Here is an 18,086-nt window from a genome sequence, read left to right as displayed (position 1 = left end):
TTACAGACTAGATAAGCTATGAAAGTTATGGGATATGCATGTCATATTTTAACAGCAGCACTTCATCTTTAATTCCATCTCTATGTTGGTTTTTAGCAGAAACAGATCTGCAGCTATTGATTTATGTGCTTCCTGGTGAGCAAATGCTGACTATGAGTCCAGCCTTTGTTGCATATCATCCCCATTTCCTCAACTCTGTATGGTTTTCAGACTCCAGAAACAAAAATATATATACATTTAAAAACCTACTAGTTTCCTGCCTGCAGAACAAGTTTTGTGTGGTAGCAAACAGCCTTAAGTATTGCATCTGCGGCAATACCTCCAATCACAATAATACAGCCATTTATGCTACAAGTAAAAAAATAGTTTGTACGGTAAAAACTCGAAAGAGAGACTTTACTGGACTTCATTTCCCCAATCCCTCTGCCTCTCCTTCTCCTTGTCGCACTCTTTCTCTTTTCCTCGCCTCATGGTCGCAATAGCAACGGCCTCGTCAAAACACATGCTGAGAGGACTGTTTCTACTCTCATCCCCGTCCCTCCTCTTCTCCCTCTCTTGTGATGGCTTCTCCCTTTTCTCTTCTTCACTGTCTCCAGCACCGTCCTGCTCTGTTGCGGCTCTGGACGCATTTTCTCTCTCTCTGTAGGCGTCTCTTCTCTCCTTCTGCTGCTGCTGCTGCTGCTGCCGGATATTCTGGGCCGTGAATTTGCAGTGCTGTGGCTTCGGAGGCACCACCGGCACCGCTTTGACTTGGTAAACCTTCGGATTTTTGGAGATGACAATCTTCCTTCCTACTCCTCCTAGGCTGCTGTCACTTTCCTCTCCCTTTCTACCCTCTTTCCTTTCCTCTACATGACACCTAACCTCCTTAAGATGTTTATCTATGCATTGTTGCACCTGACGTTGCTCATCAGCTTTGTCATTGTTCTCTTTTGAAGTTACTTCTTCTCTGTCGTGACGCTGTGCTTCAGCATTGACGACGTGTTTCCCTTGAATTCCTTCTTCCGGTTCACTTGTCTTCGGTACGTTTGTTTCTTTTTCCTCCATCTCGTGCTGCATTTCTGTGTCTGGGAGTTTTTCATCAGTCGTCTCCATTGATTCCTCCTCTGCCTCTACTCTGACTTCTGTCTGTACTTCATCCACTTCAGCCGTTTTCTTTCCTGAAACCTCTTCCACCTGCTCTTCCTCTTCTCCAACATCACCTTCCCCAGACACACTCTCTCTTGCATCCTTGTTCTCCAGCTGTTTACTCTCCTCATCCTCTACCAGTTCACATACAACATCCTCAAGTTCAGCCCACATTTCCTTACTTGACCTACAAATATCACTTTCCTGCTCTTTCTCACCTCTCTGCAGCATTTCTTCGTCTTCATTGCCTTGCTGAACTTTTTCTGCCGCTTTGCTCTCATCGTTTTCTTTCATTTCCATTACAATATCTTCACCTTCACTCTCTATCGCTTTGTAAATCTCTCCTTCCTCTCCCTCATCACTGTCTCTCTCTTCCGTTGGCTTCTCTGTTACGGAAAAGTCTCTGAACTCCTCTAAACAAGCACCATCAGTTTCTATCTCTGTGGCATAAAGAACTTCCTGACTAGGAGGAGAATCAAGGTGATCATTGTCCAACATGTCCACTTCCTCCATAATGCTAAAGTCCTCCTCGCTGGGCGGTGGAAAGTCGTCACAGCAGTGTAATAATGCTTCGGGAGGAGGAGGAGGAAGAGGAGGAGAAGGAGAAGGAGGATCTTCTTCGTCACTCTGAGAATCCTCCAAGATATCCTCCTCTGTCTTTTTGCTGCAGGTGAATGAGAGACAGAAAGAGATCATTGGCGAGTGAGCTCTTCAATTCTAATAAACTACACTTCTTTTTACATTTCCTTGTGTGTATATTTATATTTCTTGTTTACAAAAACCTCTTTTTTACTTTTACAATAGTTCTATATTTGCTTTTGATTGTTCTGACTGTGTAAATGAATGCACAATTATACCCAAAAGCACATTTTTTTAAACCTATACTTGGAAATGGAACACTTATTTAACTTATTCACGTAATGTAATATTGGAGATTTAAAAATAAAATGTTTATGGGAGTTAAACACTGTACACAATATTTAAACAGTTTCATGGTCTCGCATTGAACAAGCATTCATTGTTAGGGGGAACATTAGTTTATATTGTGATTTAAATTGGTTAAAGCAGCCTTAAAATTGTGTTCTAATATCATTTAAAAATCAGTCTCACCTTTGCCCATTGTTTTCCAGACGATCTCTTCCCTGTTGATCTTCCTCTTCCTTTTTTGTTATCTCCTTTTCTTGCAGTCCATCTTTATCTCCTTCATCTTTCCCTTCTACCTGCTCCAGATCTCCAGCAGCTGATTCTTCACATGTAGGAAACCCAAAGTGCATTGACCGGGATCCTCTGTCTGTGCAGCTCTGTGATTGGTGTTCAGGAACTCCATCCGAACCTTCCTCTTTACCAGTTTTTGTTTCAAAGGTCAAGTTGTTTAAAAAGAAATCAGTGGGGAGGCTTTTGATGAACATGCTCTCGTCTTCGTCACTGCTGTAATCGTCGCTGTCGTCCGCTTCAGCCTCCTCTTCAGAGCAGGAATCCTCCAATCCGAGGATGGGTGAGGTCAGGTAAGGCAGGCTGAGGGATTTAGTGTGTCGGTTGTAGGAGTCGATGCTGAGTGGCCTCGTTGGTTTTATCTCTGTCGGGCTCTGTTGCTGCAGGTCTGTCCGCAGCTCTGCAGGACAAGCCTGCTCCATGACTTCATACTCATCGTCTGAGTGACCAGGAGGCTCGACGGAGAACTCGTTTACCTGAGAGGCAAAGATAAAAACCAGGATGAGGAAAGGAGTTCGAGAACAAAAACTTTCCCTCTATTTTTTCCAAAAGAGTTTCTTTCTCTAGCCAAATCAGGTGTTTCCCACTGATTAAGACATTGCAATATTAATATGTATTACATTTTAAATACTGAATGTCTGTTTGAACATCCCCAGCAAAAAATCTGTATTAAATAATTCCTAATGCAAACCGAACATTTCCTATTACTGCTGCTTCACATTAAAAGCATTTATCTGCTGAAAAACAAGTCGACTTTTATAATAAAGTGGTCACAGGAAATGTTATTTGGTCATCACTGAGCTTTACAATGATCTGTAATAAAAAATATGTCGAAAAACCACACATTTTCCGGCATTTTAGCCACTTTTTGATCTTGTAGGTTGCCTCTTCAGCAAGGTCACCAACTACTTATGCAGCACAATGATATGATAGATCATGGTTGCTTACAGAACGACGGAAAAGGACTATCCTCAAAGTCAGCATGACTGTGGTTCCCTAGAAAGCCAATAGCATAGTTCCCTTAGATTTTGGATAATGAGGTGAACAGGCTCAGTGGATATCAAATATTTATCCTTACACGTTTTGCTCAGCAATATACTCTTCACAACTGAACACCAGTTTCCTTCACTAAGTGCAAAGGTTAACCCACCTGATAGGACACACTGCAGTCCATGTGATCCAGGACGCTGCAGTCCATTTGGTCCAGGAATTCAAAGTTATCTTGAACGTAGCCGGACATCTCGTAGTCATCCTCGTTCTCTTGGGTTGAGTTGAGGACGTCAGCAGCGTCGAACACGCAACCATCAGCACGCTGAGTCACCTCTGACTCACAGTCAGCTGACCGCACATCTTTCATTTCTGTAAAGGAAGCATGGGCTTAGATGACGAGCCCTCTTAGATTATGAATCATGTGGTATAAAGAAAATAAACCTCTATGGTTTATGTGTTGGTTGAATTTACCCATGTATTCATCATCAACAGCATTGTCTTCCTCGCGGATGGAGGTCACGCTTTTGGCTCGTAGCTCTTTGGACATACCTTCACCTCCCAGCTCCTCTTCCTCCTTCTCCTCGTCTTTCTTTTCTTCCTCGCTTCCTTCCTGCCACCATTTTCCCATTTGCTTCCCTCACTTCCTCCCCGTCCGTCACTTTCCCTCTGTGATTTTTCCCCTGCTCCTCAACCTTTTGTTTTTCTTCAACCTTCCTATCAATACTTCTACTTTCCTTCTCTCCCCCTTCTCTCCTCCCTCCTTACCCTCCACCCTGTCCCCTCCTTCCTTATCCCTGCCCCGGTGAATGACCCTGTCTCCGCCACCTTGCAGCACCCCGTATGCCAGGTTAGAGGTGATATGCAGGGGCACGGTCACCATGGTGGGCCCCGTGATGTGCATGGCTGCTCTTCGGCCGTCTTTAGTGGAGAGTCCCGGAGACCTGGACTGCACGGTCTCGTTTCCCGAGAGTCCTAAACCTTCAGGGTCAAGGGAAGTGTAGGTGCCCTGCGTCCCCGTGCCCCCGCTTACCAACCCCGTTCCCCTGCGATAGGTCACGGCGTATTCACTGCCACCTATCGCCCCGGGGGAACCAGGGACCTCGTAGCCAGACTGCGGCGAGGAGGTGACGAGGGTAGACATGTTGGTGGACGGAGGGCGCTGGCCGGACCGTCTGGAACCTGGAATAAAGCAGATTGACAAATAAAATGTTTTTTAAGTTCAATTTGATCCAAAATATGACTTTTGCCGTTGATTTGGAATATAGTTCATCATCATTCTGAAAAAACAGGATTACCTTCATTTGGATAGGGCGGGTTGCTGAGGGAGTCCATGCTTCTTGCTGGTCTCAAAGGAGGTATTTCTTTCTCTAAAACAAAAAAACAAATATTAAATACAAATATAAATAAAAGTGGGGCTCTCAATGATTAAAGACTGAGTCCTTACCGGACTGGCCCAGGTTTGAATTCAACCTGAGGCCCTAAAACCTTCAAAAAGTGTAAGCTTCCTGTGTCAGTAATTTAAAGTACAAATGTAAACTTGACTGAGAGAGTTTACTGCCAATATGTTATTGCAGAATATAGTGAAGACATTGCAATTTATTTTAAAAGGTAATCATCATCAAAGGTAAGAGACGACTACCAGACCTTACAAACCATGATGAGGTTTTTTACCTTTCGCTGAGTGCTTGTGCCTCCGTCGTGGGTCCTGGAATCGTCCTCCGATGTTGAAGATCGACATCCACTTCCTGCCTTTAAGAGATCCTTTCCTCCTGAACGAGACACAAAAAAGAATCTGTTTTCTGAGATTGAATTACTCAACAAAGTGTCAATCATGTTAATCGTGGCAGCAAACCATTTATTCTCTAAGATGTACCCCTGCTGCTTTGATCTGTGTATAACATGTCCTTTTAACCAGATCAGACATATTAAAAAAGATATTAATGCATCTACTCACTTGTCAGTGCCTTCAATGATTGCGTGGTAGGGTCTCATGAGTATGGGACCGCCTCCTGGACTGATATTACCAATGTGGGGGATAGGTCCTGATTTGAAAAACCTTTCGTCCTGATTGGGCAATGCTGACGGTGAGGGGAGGGAATTCCTTCTCTCACTCGACACACCTGAATAGGGCAGGAGTAAGTCAGCTATACAGTGCTTCACAACTTCTGAGTTTCCACCCCAAAACAAATGAAGTGGTGTGTCACCTTCTTCAGGAAACAGCTGAGGCACGTGATTGAGGATGAACTCCACGACGATGGACTGAACTCTGACCTCCATGAAGGCCGCTGTACCGTTAAACCCGGACGACTCAATGTCTTTCGACCTTAATATGAACAGGAAAAGATAATCTTTGTTTTTAATAGATGGATAAATGAAAGGATGAATAAATGCATTTTATCGAAAGGAAGAAAGGGAAAAAGGAAGAGGAATGAAAGCATGGAAGATAAAGATCTTATGAAATCTTATACTACTATCAAACCTGAGCAGATTAGGGGCCCAGACGATGGCCAAGTTCCTGGAGTGCATGCTGGTCTCTGAGCAATACGAGGCCATTTTGACAAGATGGCGCATCAGAAACTGCAGAGTCCTGATGGCAAGGAAGGGAAGTGTTACACTATATCAAATAAAAAACACTATGCTAACAATATGCCTTCAATTAGCAAAATAATCTGTTTCTTCTTTGATGACATTGATATTTACTTTAACATCAACAATCATATTGTACAGAGTCTCCAGGACTAATGGGGGTCCGAGATCTTCAGTGTATTAAAACAGACGGCATAATTCACAACCAATACTCATACTTTCACTACCTGGCTTCCTATTGGCCGAGCCCTGGACATCTATGTATACAGGAAGTCGACAAACACTAAGCAAAGAGGCATGTGGATGTTCCTATTTTTCTAAATGATGTGGACGTCCAAAAGTATAAATACTACAAACTGGACGTAAACAATAATAACAAAGTTCCCACTTTGGTGTCACTGCTGCTCATGGAAGTCAAGATTAAAGACTGTTTTCATGTAGTAGTGCAGCAGAGGACAGTACCTGTGATGCGGTGCTGGTAGTTCTTTCAGCACATCTGTGATCTTTACCAGCCTCTCCTCCTCCAGCTGGATAGCCACAGCCTCCTGTAACAAAACTCACTCAAATGTAATTGGTGGAAATATGGCACATAGGGAAATATAGGTATTCTGATTTATATATTCCATGCTTTATTGCAGGAGAGGTCATTTTTTACCAGTTCTGTTCATGTCCAAAACACTTAATCAACACATAAAAAGTGGGGGTGTAAAATGTTTCTGAGCTACTCACAGCGAACTTGTCGTACAGCTGGTATGTGAGCAGAGGGTTGGGCAGCTCTCTGAAATAAGCTTTACACAGAGAGCTGACGCAGTGGATATCCTGCAGGTACAGATCCTTGTTCAGATCTGGACTCCCGTCGCTCTCAAACTCACCCCTGGTGGTATGCACACATAGAGTCAGTTTAGAGTACACCAACACAGCGCACAGACCTGATTAAAACACACTTACTGATATAGGTTCAGAGAGACACACATTCACACAGACGTTACCTCAGTTTCTGTATGTTGGACGACACGCCAGACAACCTGTAGATACCATCCACGATGCCATGCTTCTCTACAAACTCACTGCAGCACTGCAAGACCTGAGGAACTGTGGGGAATGGTGCAGCAACAAAGTGAATGTTGACGTAAGAATGAACATTAAGCTTGTATGGTTTTTTTGGTTTGTTTCATATGTGGTAATACAATAGTTATTATATTTTTTGATATGAAACATAGGCCATAAAAAAGATAGCCTCACACTTCAAGATATTTATTTATTCTTCTTTTTTTTTTACTATGTGATTGAACAATCATGGACATGTAAAATAAAAGAAGCGCTGGGTATGAGATAGCCGTGGTGAGTGTGTACCTCTGATTTCTTTTTAGCAAAGGAAATTGAAAATGCAAAATCCACTCTTTATGCAATGAAGTTGCAGAACGGACCGTGACCCACTCCTGTATATCGACTCCTAAAAGGGAATTAAATACTAGTAGAACCTCATAAGGCTCACATCATATGTGTCTTATGAGTTTCACATGCACAGCTGGTGCTGTTGATGCTGTGTGGTTTGAGGCTAACAAAGAAGTCATTTGACATTTTTTAGAAAAGCATAACAAAGTATTTTTTTGACTTCAACACCAGACACAAATCATTGATAAATGTTCTGACCGAATAATAACTAGTACAAAGTTGTCAACTATCATTCCTGTTGAGTGATTCTCTCACCGACTGTAGAGGGACATTTAGAGGATGTAATTTTTGGTTTTGTAATATTCACATTGTGTAACGCACGTATGTTACCAAATATTGGAGGTATCTATCCATATGTTGACACCAGTTGTTGTTCAGACACTTTATTGTGATTAGGATGAACATTTTCTGGTGAGTTTGTGCACATTTATTTGTACATAATGGTGTTTTTAGGTTGTGTTGTAAAGGAAATGGTAACAGATATAATGTTCACTCACTCTCTTGACAGGAGGTGGTCAGGTGCTCCAGCAGGTCACATCCAAACACCTTCTCTTTGTTTCCTCCTTTTTTCCGAACTCTCCTCATCTCTTCCTGTTGGCTGTTTCAGTTCACATTCAGACCGGCCGAGCTCTTCGTCTGTTTGTGTCCTTCAGACTGACTAACTGACTGACTGTCTTTCAGTCTGTCTGTTCGTCTGTCTGTCTCTGTCTGTCTGTCGGTCTGTCTGTGATTGCTGGATGTGTTGTCCAACTCGGTTAACGTGACACTGACTTAGCAGAGACGCTGCACATTTCACAGATCTGACCGTGCTGCTGCTGCTGCTGCTTCCTTTGCTTCAGTGCATGTTATTGGGTGCAGGGTGTTTCCTCTGTAAGCCGTGGTGCATTGGAGTTGATGCGTTGAAGTGTTAGGTCATACTTCCACCCTGCAACAGTAGAAATATAATTAGTGTTTTTGAGCAAATACCAGCTCAATTGAAAATAACAAACTGCACTGAATCCAAAGCATGCATATGTAGCTCTCCACTTCCCCCTGATGCTCTCATTTTTTTTCGAATGAAAGGCCACACCCTTGATACTTTACTTCTCCTATTCGGTGGAGTTGGCCTCTGAATGTTTCTCTAATCACACCGTAATGTCTCTCTGTGCTGGTGGATCCATAAAAACCTCCACCCTGAGCTCAAGCCTGATGGTGGAGCTCAGTTCAGACCCGGTTTGTCCTCCTTAGCCGCATGTCACAGCCATTGTGGGCCCCTTGTTTCACTGCAGCGGAAGTCAAACACTGAACATATAGACTTATTCAGACATTCAAACTCCACACCTATCCCCTCCATCTTCCTGACACCTGCCACAGATCTACTTTTCCCCATCGTCATTCTCTATATGTCCACTTTTAGAAAAGAGTTTGAAACATGATGAAAGATATACATTTAAAAGCCAGTGTTCCTACCTTCACTCTGCATCGGCACACAAGTAGCAGCATAAAATGATGACGCAAGAAACCGCTATACTTCCCCTGTTAACTTCCTGAGTGTGTCTCCTTCTCTTGCGCTTTCTCTCTGTATGTGGCCCATGGTTTCTCCGCCTCTGCTGATTTAGTAGGGAAATCAGTTCAGTGTATCTGTACAATGCATCTATTTCCCTTTAAATGCAGCATTATCATTGTTTAGACTGACCTTTGTGTGTGATTCTCACTTGGACAGAAGGAATTGGACAGTAAATGTGCATATTGGACAAATACAACACATTTTAGACCATTTGATTTAACCTTTTTGTTGTGCATCAATTCTAAATGACAATATTATCCAATGTAAACAAAAGTACAACACAAGATCTAGGAGAGTATTAAATAGACTCAAAAAGTACGAGTACACACACCCAAATTACTTCAACTTACTACAAACTATTCCGAAGAATAACAAACTAGTTTTCATTTAGTTCAATACAAACTAAAACTACCCCCATTTACATCAAAGTTCCACAACAAGTTTGCACTACAAACAACCACAAAGCATATCCCAAACACAAAGATGAACACACATAAAATACCAATCACCTTAGAGCAAAGTACAGAGAGCTTTTATCAAGAATGACTAAGGAACACACATTTGCCTATGCATAATCCAGAAGAAGGGACATAGTTATTTTTAAGACATTCAGTAAAAATTAAATACCTGGAAATTCCTTCAGCATAAGCGTGCTATGTATTTTTGCAATACTGTTGTATAGGATGTATATTAAGATATTATAACACATATTTTGTTGTGGTTGGTGGTCTGTGTTGCCTGGGCCTTGGATAAAGCCTGTTTATATTTATTATTTTCTAAAAACAGAGGGACAATAGTTCATAGATCCGCCATGTGTCATGATTTTGTCTGAGTGACTTTCTGAGGTGGCCTGCTACCACCCTGGAGAAATCAGTCTTTGATTTATGGACAATTTTTTTATTTATTCTTATCTAAAAACAGAGGGACGATAACTCATATGGAGATTACAAAGGTCTATTATTCTGAGACTGTACATCAGAATGTCCTGATATTCTCTGAGTAGCTTTGGGTCATTAGTAAATTAGTTATTAACAATAACAGCCCATTATAAAGGCTGAATTACTAGAAATTGGTAGAGTTATACATTGCATGTATGTTTCTCTCTGACTTCATCGTTTTAAAGATTCATTTATTGGATAATGATAACGTTTAACATGTAGTTTCAATGTATTGACGTTACAATGAAGTTGTGGGATTTTTATTTAATGTTTGAGGACTATTGTAGGTCAAATGAATGTACGATAAAAAGGTAAAGAGGATAATTCTTAATTAGCAACTTGGACAGTTTCAAATATATTTTGTACCCTTAATTCATCGAGTTCCAATTTCAGCCGCTGAGGTCACAGTGTGCCGGATTTAGTCCAAACTTTACGGTAGTCCAGCAAGTGACGATTAGGTGACGATACTACGGTAACCTCGTTTCTTTTACCAGTACTTCCCTGAGTGGCGGAAATCACCACACAATAAAACGTTGAAAAGGCTAAATACATCATCGATATTTTGTGATTGCATACAACAGTATATTCTGACGCTTTAAGTAAAGATATATTAATTATTATGTGTGCAACTAAATCCGAGGGACAGACACCGCCCGTGCGAACCGCAGGGGGATGAAAAACAAGCGACTCTCGCCCTAATAACATCCGCATAAGAAATATACACACAAACAATAAGCTGCAGTGTGTCCACCACTGCTCTATAACGCAATTTGTACACATTCATTCTACAAGTGAGTGACATACAGGCATCTACAGGTGAGCACATTAATTTTGTTTTTGACTAAGACGCTGCAAAACATGGAGCACTGCGGCTTCCAGAGCCAGCTGCTGTCCGTCCTGGAGGTCCTGGCCCAGGCGGCGGTGGCGGAGATAGACCGGCGCGTGGAGGACAGCTGCGCGGTGCTGCGGCTGGAGGTGAGCCGCAGCCGGCGGGACATCGAGCTGCTGAAGAGGAAGAGTGAGGGCGTGGAGGCCGAGCTGAGGAGGACCAGGATGAGAGCCAGGAGGAAAGGTGAGGATAGTTACGTGGGTGTTAAGTTGTTAGCTGTTGTTTGTGTTTTTAACATGTGTTTTTTATTCTTCTTCCTCAGTGTTTTATCCTCCAGCAGCTGAGAGATTCTCCCCTGTAGTTAAAGTGGTGTTGAACAGAGACACTCAGAGCACAGACTGGGATGCTGAGGCTCAAAGTCAAAACCAGCAGGTATAAATAATGCGAAGTGTTATATTTATTGTTTATGAATCTGCTTCTTTTTTTTCTTTCAGGAATTGATCAAATGCCTCCCACAGTTTCCCAGAGCCAAATGTTATGTATGCATTGCTTGTTTTGTCTGGCCAATATATTGTATATTGAAAGACTTAAACAATGAATTGATAATGAAAAGCATGAAAATAATTGTCTTGATCTATTTATTAACCCAGGAGACATTCCTTTGGTCTTTCTCCAAATGATTACAAAGCATTTATTTGCATTTATACAGAACTTGTGTGTATTAATGTAACGTAGAGCCTGGTGTTGCAGTGTGCCGACATGGAGCCTGCTGATAAACACATCCTGATCAAAGAGGAGTGTGGAGAGGAGGACATGTGGAAGACCGACGCATTAGTCTCTGAAGAGGAGCAGCCTCCATTTCTCCACGCCTCCCATTCCCAGATAGACAGCTTCGCAGAGCGTTATCCCTCCACTGAGAACCCAGCAGACCCCGGACCTCTGGTTTCTGTAACTGAAGGCTACAACGCTTTCCCAGAGCAGCAGCTGAGCACACAAACTGAGGCAGAGCTCGTAGTGAAACAGGAGGAAACACCCAACGATAATGCAGCTCCTCTTGAATCAGCACACACATTTGAGACAGAGGAAGGAGACGGACAGCTGTGGTCGTCCAATCTGTGCAGAGACGATGTGGGTCCGAGCTTTTCGTATGCCGAGCAGGAGTTTGAGACAAATCCCTCTGTGTTCCCGTCTGCATTGGAAGACACGGGGCCTCAAATTCACTCTGTAGGGAAATCAGTTTCAGCTGCAGTGAGTGCAGCACGAGCGAAAAGACGAGCCAGGACGTTCGGATGCAAGAGAGCCCAACCAGATGATGCGTCATCTCAGATTAACACCATGGATGAGTGTCTGATTCCTCAGCAATCGCAGCATCAGTTAAGAGATTCGGCCCAAAACCAGGATTTGACGCCTCCAAGCACAACATCCTCTTACCGCAGCAGTTTCAGCCTGGCGAGGAGGATGAGGACGCCCTGGAGGACGGGCATCGGCGAGAAGAGGTTCAGCTGCACTTACTGCGACAAGAGCTTCATGAGGTTCAGTCAGCTGAAAGAGCACCTGAGGAGCCACACGGGGGAGAAGCCCTTCAGCTGCCAGCAGTGCGGCCGGAGCTTCACCAAGCAGTGCAACCTGATCCGGCACGCCGTGGTGCACAGCGGGGAGAAACCCTTCCAGTGCTCGCTGTGCGGGAAGTGCTTCACACAGCGCTCCAGCCTCAAGTCGCATCAGAAGACGGCACACTGAGCTCACAGGGGTTATTTTAGACAGCCTGTGTTCAGTTACTGCCATGGTTTTAAAAAAAACTCTCGGGGATTTTTTGGGAGATAAAAAATGTTGGGTTTATTGTTTTACACTGCTTTGTTTTTAAAACCGTTTTATATTATGTCTTATATTTTTTAGAATTTTGATACGAGATACTAGTCTGGAGTAGTTCTGTATTCAAGATTCAAAGGTGTAAGGGTTTGTAATGTATGAAAACTTAAGACGGTTCCTCAACAGTGCAATTACAAGACATAAAATAAAAGTAGAAATAGTGCAAGCTCAGGTTTTATTAATGTGTTCATAGACTTATGGCATGGGGGATAAAACTGTCCCTGAGTTTGGTGGTCTTTGTAGGGTCCCAATAATAACCCGGGTTAACTTGAAGTCACTTCTTGTTTTTCAAGGTATTTCCTACCTCTCCAGGGAGACAGTAGTGTCCATTTTTTGTTATTGGACTCTTTAACTTTACACGTTTGGTGCGATCCATCACACTGAACACTAAGTCTAAATGTCTTTCTGTTTTTAAGTCTTCACTACGTTACCTCCCAACATAAATATCTGCAAAAAATGGAGGTAAAAAATGGATTTAGCTGCCTAAAACTGGAGGAAATCACAGTAAATGATAAGAAATATTATAGCTGATTTGTAGAAAATTCCTCAAAGCCTCGCATGCAAAATCTCCAGTGTGTTTTTTTTAAATGTGTGTCTCCCTATTTAGAAAAGCTCAATTACAGTAAGATGATATATTTGACCGTTATAGTAAATGAGCAATTAAGGAAAGCTCTGTTAATGTTGGTCTTGCTAACACCTGCAATATTAACACTGCTTGGATTGTTTAAAAAGAGTGCTTTGTTTGACATGTTGGATTGTGAGTCCGACCAAAGATTTTTATGAATATGTTTCTGTCTTGAGTTTTAGTGAAGAATCGAACGAGACACAAAAACAAAGAAAACTCAGAGAGGTTTTTGTTATTCGATCAGCAAAGACATTTCAATCTGTATTCATCAAGGCAGGTAACACAAACTTTTTACACAAATATACAAAGGTAAGACATTAAAAATGCTTTCTCATAAATATCAAATTAGATCCTTTATACTGTAACACAGTGTCATAGAAAGTTACATCGCTTGCATAGAAAAGTAGTGATAAGTAGTTCAGAGGAGATCGCTGTACAAGTGCATTTAGTTCCTATTGAAGGTCAGCAGAGAACATGAAGGAGGACGGTTGCTGTTTGAAGGATAGAGATAACAGAGCCTTTACCCCGAGGACGTGTAGCTTAGATATTCACTGGAGAGTTTCAATAAAAGAATTGAATAAAACAATAACTCAAAATAAGAGATTTACACTTCAGATTGTGAATGGGCTTCAATTAGAAAAACACACATCTCATTTTAGGTCAAATGTTGCCACTAGAACTGAGCATCTTTTCAGGAGGGAAAACTTAAACATTTGCATTTATTTAGTACTAATATTTTGTGATGAAAGACATATTTTAGATACTAAATACTATTAGTACTCAGCTTGGCTCTCTGTCTTATATTTCCTCACAAGAAAGGGGAAAACTTGACATCAGAAATCATCCTAATGGGCTTTTTACTCTCATTTAAAATATTATTTATCCAACCCGAGCTGTATTCTGTGAGTGCCCTGCAAATCACTGCAAACCCTGAAGTCTCTTGAGTTTTTAGGAAGGAAATTCACTGTTTTGTCTTTGAGATAAAAAGGAATTAAATCAAATGTGATTTTACTGAATTCTTGCTGACAGAATAATAGAACATTTAGTCTTCATACTGATGACATGACATTTTGACCTCTCAGACTCAGAAAGCCTCTCCTCATCTGTTTTATGACGCTGTTTTAGGACACTTTTTACAGCCCCGTCACACTGTAAATGATCTTAATGAACCTTTATTATAAGTTTCACTGTGCAGTATTTAATTGATGGTACACATAAGTCCTTTTTTCACACATGCACCTCTGAAATCTGAATATCAGGAGCTACGGGAGGCTCTCTCTGTACGAGCAGCTGCCGAAATCATCAGATAAACTCAAGTAGCAGCGAGAGATTTATGAACAAATTACAAACTGACGGCTCTGCTTTGACTGTTGAACGGTGTAAGTCTGACTCATTTACTGTGCATCTAACCAGAAAAAAGGACAACTACAGTATGTCATCAAACTAAAACCGTCTCCTCTTTGAATCCATCTCGTGAGTGTTGTATTCCAGGCACTCAATTATTATAAATCACCTTGAATTCTGTTATTATAATCACCCCACTGTCTCAGAAAAATATGGGATGTTTTTTAACATTTAGTATAAACATTTGTCTAGAACACAGGAGGAAAGTATCAAGACACTCACACAACACGAGGAATCTCCAAATCCCCTCGTCATACGAGACACCTAATATAAGAAACCTTTAGAGGACGAAAATCTACATCATCTCACAATATTAAATATAAACAACCTTTTCAAAAAATAATCTCTACGCTGAGCGTCCATTGTGTGGATAAAAGCTTTCTGTTTGTGCTAAAGGGAGACTCCCCCCCCCCCCCTCCATCACACCTGGGTGCTGGGAGAGTTTTATTACAACAGGTGTGTTTGATTAACTCATGTGAGACGTTCACTTGAAAGATAAAAATCAAGTGCATTTTTCTTTTCTATTATTTTTCTTGAAATGTGTCGGATGTTTCAGTCCACTTCTCCATCCAGGGGTATCCACCACACCCCTCCCACCACCTCCATCGTGTGTGTGTGTGTGTGTGGATTTACATGTGTGTTACAGGGGGCAGGCGTTTGCCCTCCTCCTCCAGGCTGCAGGAGCAGTCCATAGCTTCTCCACTGTTTCTGTCACTGCTGGGGACCATCGGAGACCAGCTCTCCCCCAACTCTTCCTCCTCCTCCTCCTCCTCCTCCTTCCTAGCGTCCTCCTCCTCTTCCTCCTCCTCCTCCTCCTCCCCTCCTCTCTGCCTGCAGTAAGGTGGGATCTCAACCACGACGTATTTCTTTGCCCAGCTAGTCAGCGCTGCCTTCTGCCGGACTTCATTTCCCATCAGGCCTGTATCAGACCTGGAGCTAATTGCTAAAAGAGAAAAGAGGGAAACAGAAAAGAGAGGAAGGGAACAACCGTTATCTAAATATATCAACGCTCATGCAACAGCTTCCCTCTTGTACCAACTGCCACAGAAATTACCATCATTCAAATCAGATGCATTGTTTAAAGGTCTGTTTTGCTCAAAGACAGACATTTTTATATTTTAGCACATCAGAAGGTCCAGTGTGAATGTTCGACTGGATGGATGTATCAGTGGTCCAGTGCTTGTGTGTGAGGAGGGGTTGGGACTTCAGTTAACTTTTAAGAGCTGTATAGTATACCCTCTGAAACCCACGACCAGCCACCAGATGTGTTAGGCTTTTTCTTTTTTATTGCCAAAATGACACCATAATATTCCAATTTCTTACTGTCTGTTGGTTTCAGTGAGTCATGTGTGAGGGATGCCTCCATCAGGAAAAAATACCAAATGGAAGCTTTAATCCATCCATCCATCAACTGCACCTAAAGCAGATCCAGTAAATGAATGACTCAACTGAGACAAACAGGAGCCTCAAGTAGAGGTTTTAATAATGTAAATAAATCAATATTAAAACAGGAAGAGACCCTCTTTCTTCAGTATTGGTTCCCCTTTGGGCCCTTGGGAAACTGTCGTAAGTATAGTTTTTGTCTAAAGTATAGAAAGCTGTTCCTATAGAGGCAGGACTTTTACATCACATTGAAGGACGAGGCCACAGTGACAGGATAAAAAAGGACTCCACAACCTCAGAATACCCATCCTTCTGAGACAGCTCACCTGGCAGCGTGGTGGACAGCTGGCTGGAGGTGACGGAGCCGTTGTTGTTGGAGCTGACGGCAGCAGCGAGGTGCTGGAAGATCTCAGAGCGGGGCAGCTGGGGGGAGACGGGCACCGAGTGACACTGCCTCCCTGGAAGCTGCTGCCAGTAGTAAGACGTCCCCTGTTGGGCTCCCCCAGGTCCGTTAGCGGACGACGGGTCGCTGAACACGCTCCCCGGGGGCGAGTGCAGGTCGAACACCAGCGAGAACACCGACTTGCTGGGCACGTCGTAGAACTTGATCTTGCCCCCGCACAGGTCCTCCCGGGCAGTGAACGGGTTTATCTTGCGAGCTTTGGAGGCCCGCTGGGTGACGGGGGGGTTGTAGTAAGGGTCCTGGACGTTGACTTTTCTCCCCGGTTTGCATGAGAAAATGTCTGACTGGCTGCGGCTGAGCCAGATATTCCGTCGCGGGCGGGGCGACTTCTGAGGGATTTTATCGTCCTGGAAGCCGAGGGGGTTCAGTCGCTTGAAGCCCTGGATCTTTTCACCTAGACAGGACAGACAGGTACCTTTAAATAATACTGTCAACATTAAAAATGATATGTTGTTAGTCTAGTCTAGAGGCTACTACAATATTTCACATTGTCTTTGAGAGAAATAAACACTAATCGCTTTAAGCATGCATCTGTTTACAGCTCACATATTTATTTAGCATTACAATAAGCTGTGTTTTATTCCTCTGTACACTATTTCATTGTAATCTCTGTTTGCTAGTTTACTTATCTCTACATTAACTTGCACAATTGCAACATTTTTTCACTATTTAATTTCCATTTCTTTTTCATCTTGCACTAGTTTCATAGTTAAAAGTCTTATATATGTTTATGTTGCAGTGTTGGAGGGGCCTGGGACTTCAGATTTAGATTTTCAAAGCGATTGTGCATATGACAATAAACCCTTTGAATCTTGAATCTTGTTTATAGTGCTCCAAAAGTCAAGCAGAGAATCGGTAACCACCAGGCGGCAGTACAGGCTCAATCCTGCATAGAGAAAAGAGACTGGAGTTTTCAATCACTTTGAAATGTTTCCAAAAGCACTGGATGAACAATATTTTTCTTCCTCTTGAATCTTAAAGCACTGTTGCACTTCAACCATGCATTATATGTGTGGCAGGAATATTTAAACTCCTTTTTGTGACTCGCGAGGAAGCGACCAACAAAGAAACTCCACCAACATATTTGGCTGAAAGGTTGTAATGCAAATACAAATTTCCCACAGTGAGAGCAAACCTGGTTTTCAGGAAATACTGACGGAGCAAAAGGAGAACTGCAAACAATCGACAGTGAGAACGGTCAGATTTAAGCTCTTCTCCACACATGCTATGCTAACAGCTCCATAATATGTTGTCGTTAGCTCGATCTGGATTAACAACAACAGTTTCAACACAAGTTTCACTACAAAAAAAAACTCTCTTGCTTCCTGTGTAGCATCAGATGTCCCTAATCTCCATTTCACACTTTTTGGTTATGAAAAGGAGTCGTTCGGCTCGTCCAAACAAAAACATCACGACTCTGTGACGGTCAGGCATGCAGGCAGCGGAGCGCTGGACCAAATTAGAAGTGAAACCCGGGCCTGCATGGATTGAGTATCTCAAAATAGGCATCTAAAATCTCAGACCTGTGTTTATATTATCAGCAACCAGGGACCCTGTGCTGCAGTCCTTTAATATGATATGGATAACTGAATAACTGTGCGAAAAAAAGAGGGAAACGGAGGCTTTGAGGATTTAACAGAGGATGTTAGATTTGCAAT

General features: G+C 42.4%; 3 protein-coding genes across 4 annotated transcripts in view; 1 reads left to right on the top strand and 2 right to left on the bottom strand.

Annotated features, from left to right (window-relative positions):
- Nucleotides 1-406: 406 nt before the first annotated feature.
- On the bottom strand, nt 407-8,737 carry si:dkeyp-68b7.12 (rho GTPase-activating protein 30). The gene is given in 14 exon segments (XM_063886151.1): nt 407-463; nt 466-1,792; nt 2,239-2,816; nt 3,491-3,699; nt 3,802-4,509; nt 4,626-4,697; nt 5,002-5,099; nt 5,285-5,450; nt 5,535-5,653; nt 5,810-5,917; nt 6,379-6,461; nt 6,646-6,790; nt 6,906-7,008; nt 7,869-8,737. Coding segments are annotated over 14 exon segments (3,861 nt in total). The 5' UTR covers nt 7,957-8,737.
- A 1,783-nt stretch (nt 8,738-10,520) lies between these two features.
- si:ch211-155e24.3 (uncharacterized protein LOC100150696 homolog) lies at nt 10,521-13,258 on the top strand. Of its 2 annotated transcripts, none has more exons than XM_063886394.1 (3): nt 10,521-10,927; nt 11,007-11,116; nt 11,435-13,258. In XM_063886394.1, exons 1-3 carry the CDS (start codon nt 10,714-10,716, stop codon nt 12,422-12,424), a joined length of 1,314 nt encoding a protein of 437 aa, XP_063742464.1. In that variant the 5' UTR covers nt 10,521-10,713; the 3' UTR covers nt 12,425-13,258. The 2 variants fall into 2 exon arrangements, with proteins under 2 accessions (XP_063742464.1, XP_063742463.1); XM_063886393.1 differs by having other exon boundaries at nt 11,420-13,258.
- A 132-nt stretch (nt 13,259-13,390) lies between these two features.
- Nucleotides 13,391-18,086, bottom strand: part of LOC134866296 (dual specificity testis-specific protein kinase 2-like) — a 30,464-nt gene continuing 25,768 nt past the window's right edge. Inside the window, exons 12-13 of the mRNA XM_063886389.1 lie at nt 16,292-16,822; nt 13,391-15,525 (exon numbers count right to left, since the gene is read on the bottom strand). Coding sequence (XP_063742459.1) covers nt 15,212-15,525; nt 16,292-16,822 — 845 coding nt within the window. The 3' untranslated portion in view covers nt 13,391-15,211. The remainder of the gene's footprint in view (nt 15,526-16,291; nt 16,823-18,086) is intronic.

Source organism: Eleginops maclovinus, chromosome 6, assembly GCF_036324505.1.
Source record: "Eleginops maclovinus isolate JMC-PN-2008 ecotype Puerto Natales chromosome 6, JC_Emac_rtc_rv5, whole genome shotgun sequence".
NCBI classification, from domain to species: domain Eukaryota; kingdom Metazoa; phylum Chordata; class Actinopteri; order Perciformes; family Eleginopidae; genus Eleginops; species Eleginops maclovinus.
Note: the sequence above shows the minus strand (reverse complement) of the source record. Positions and strands in the feature narration are given on the sequence as shown.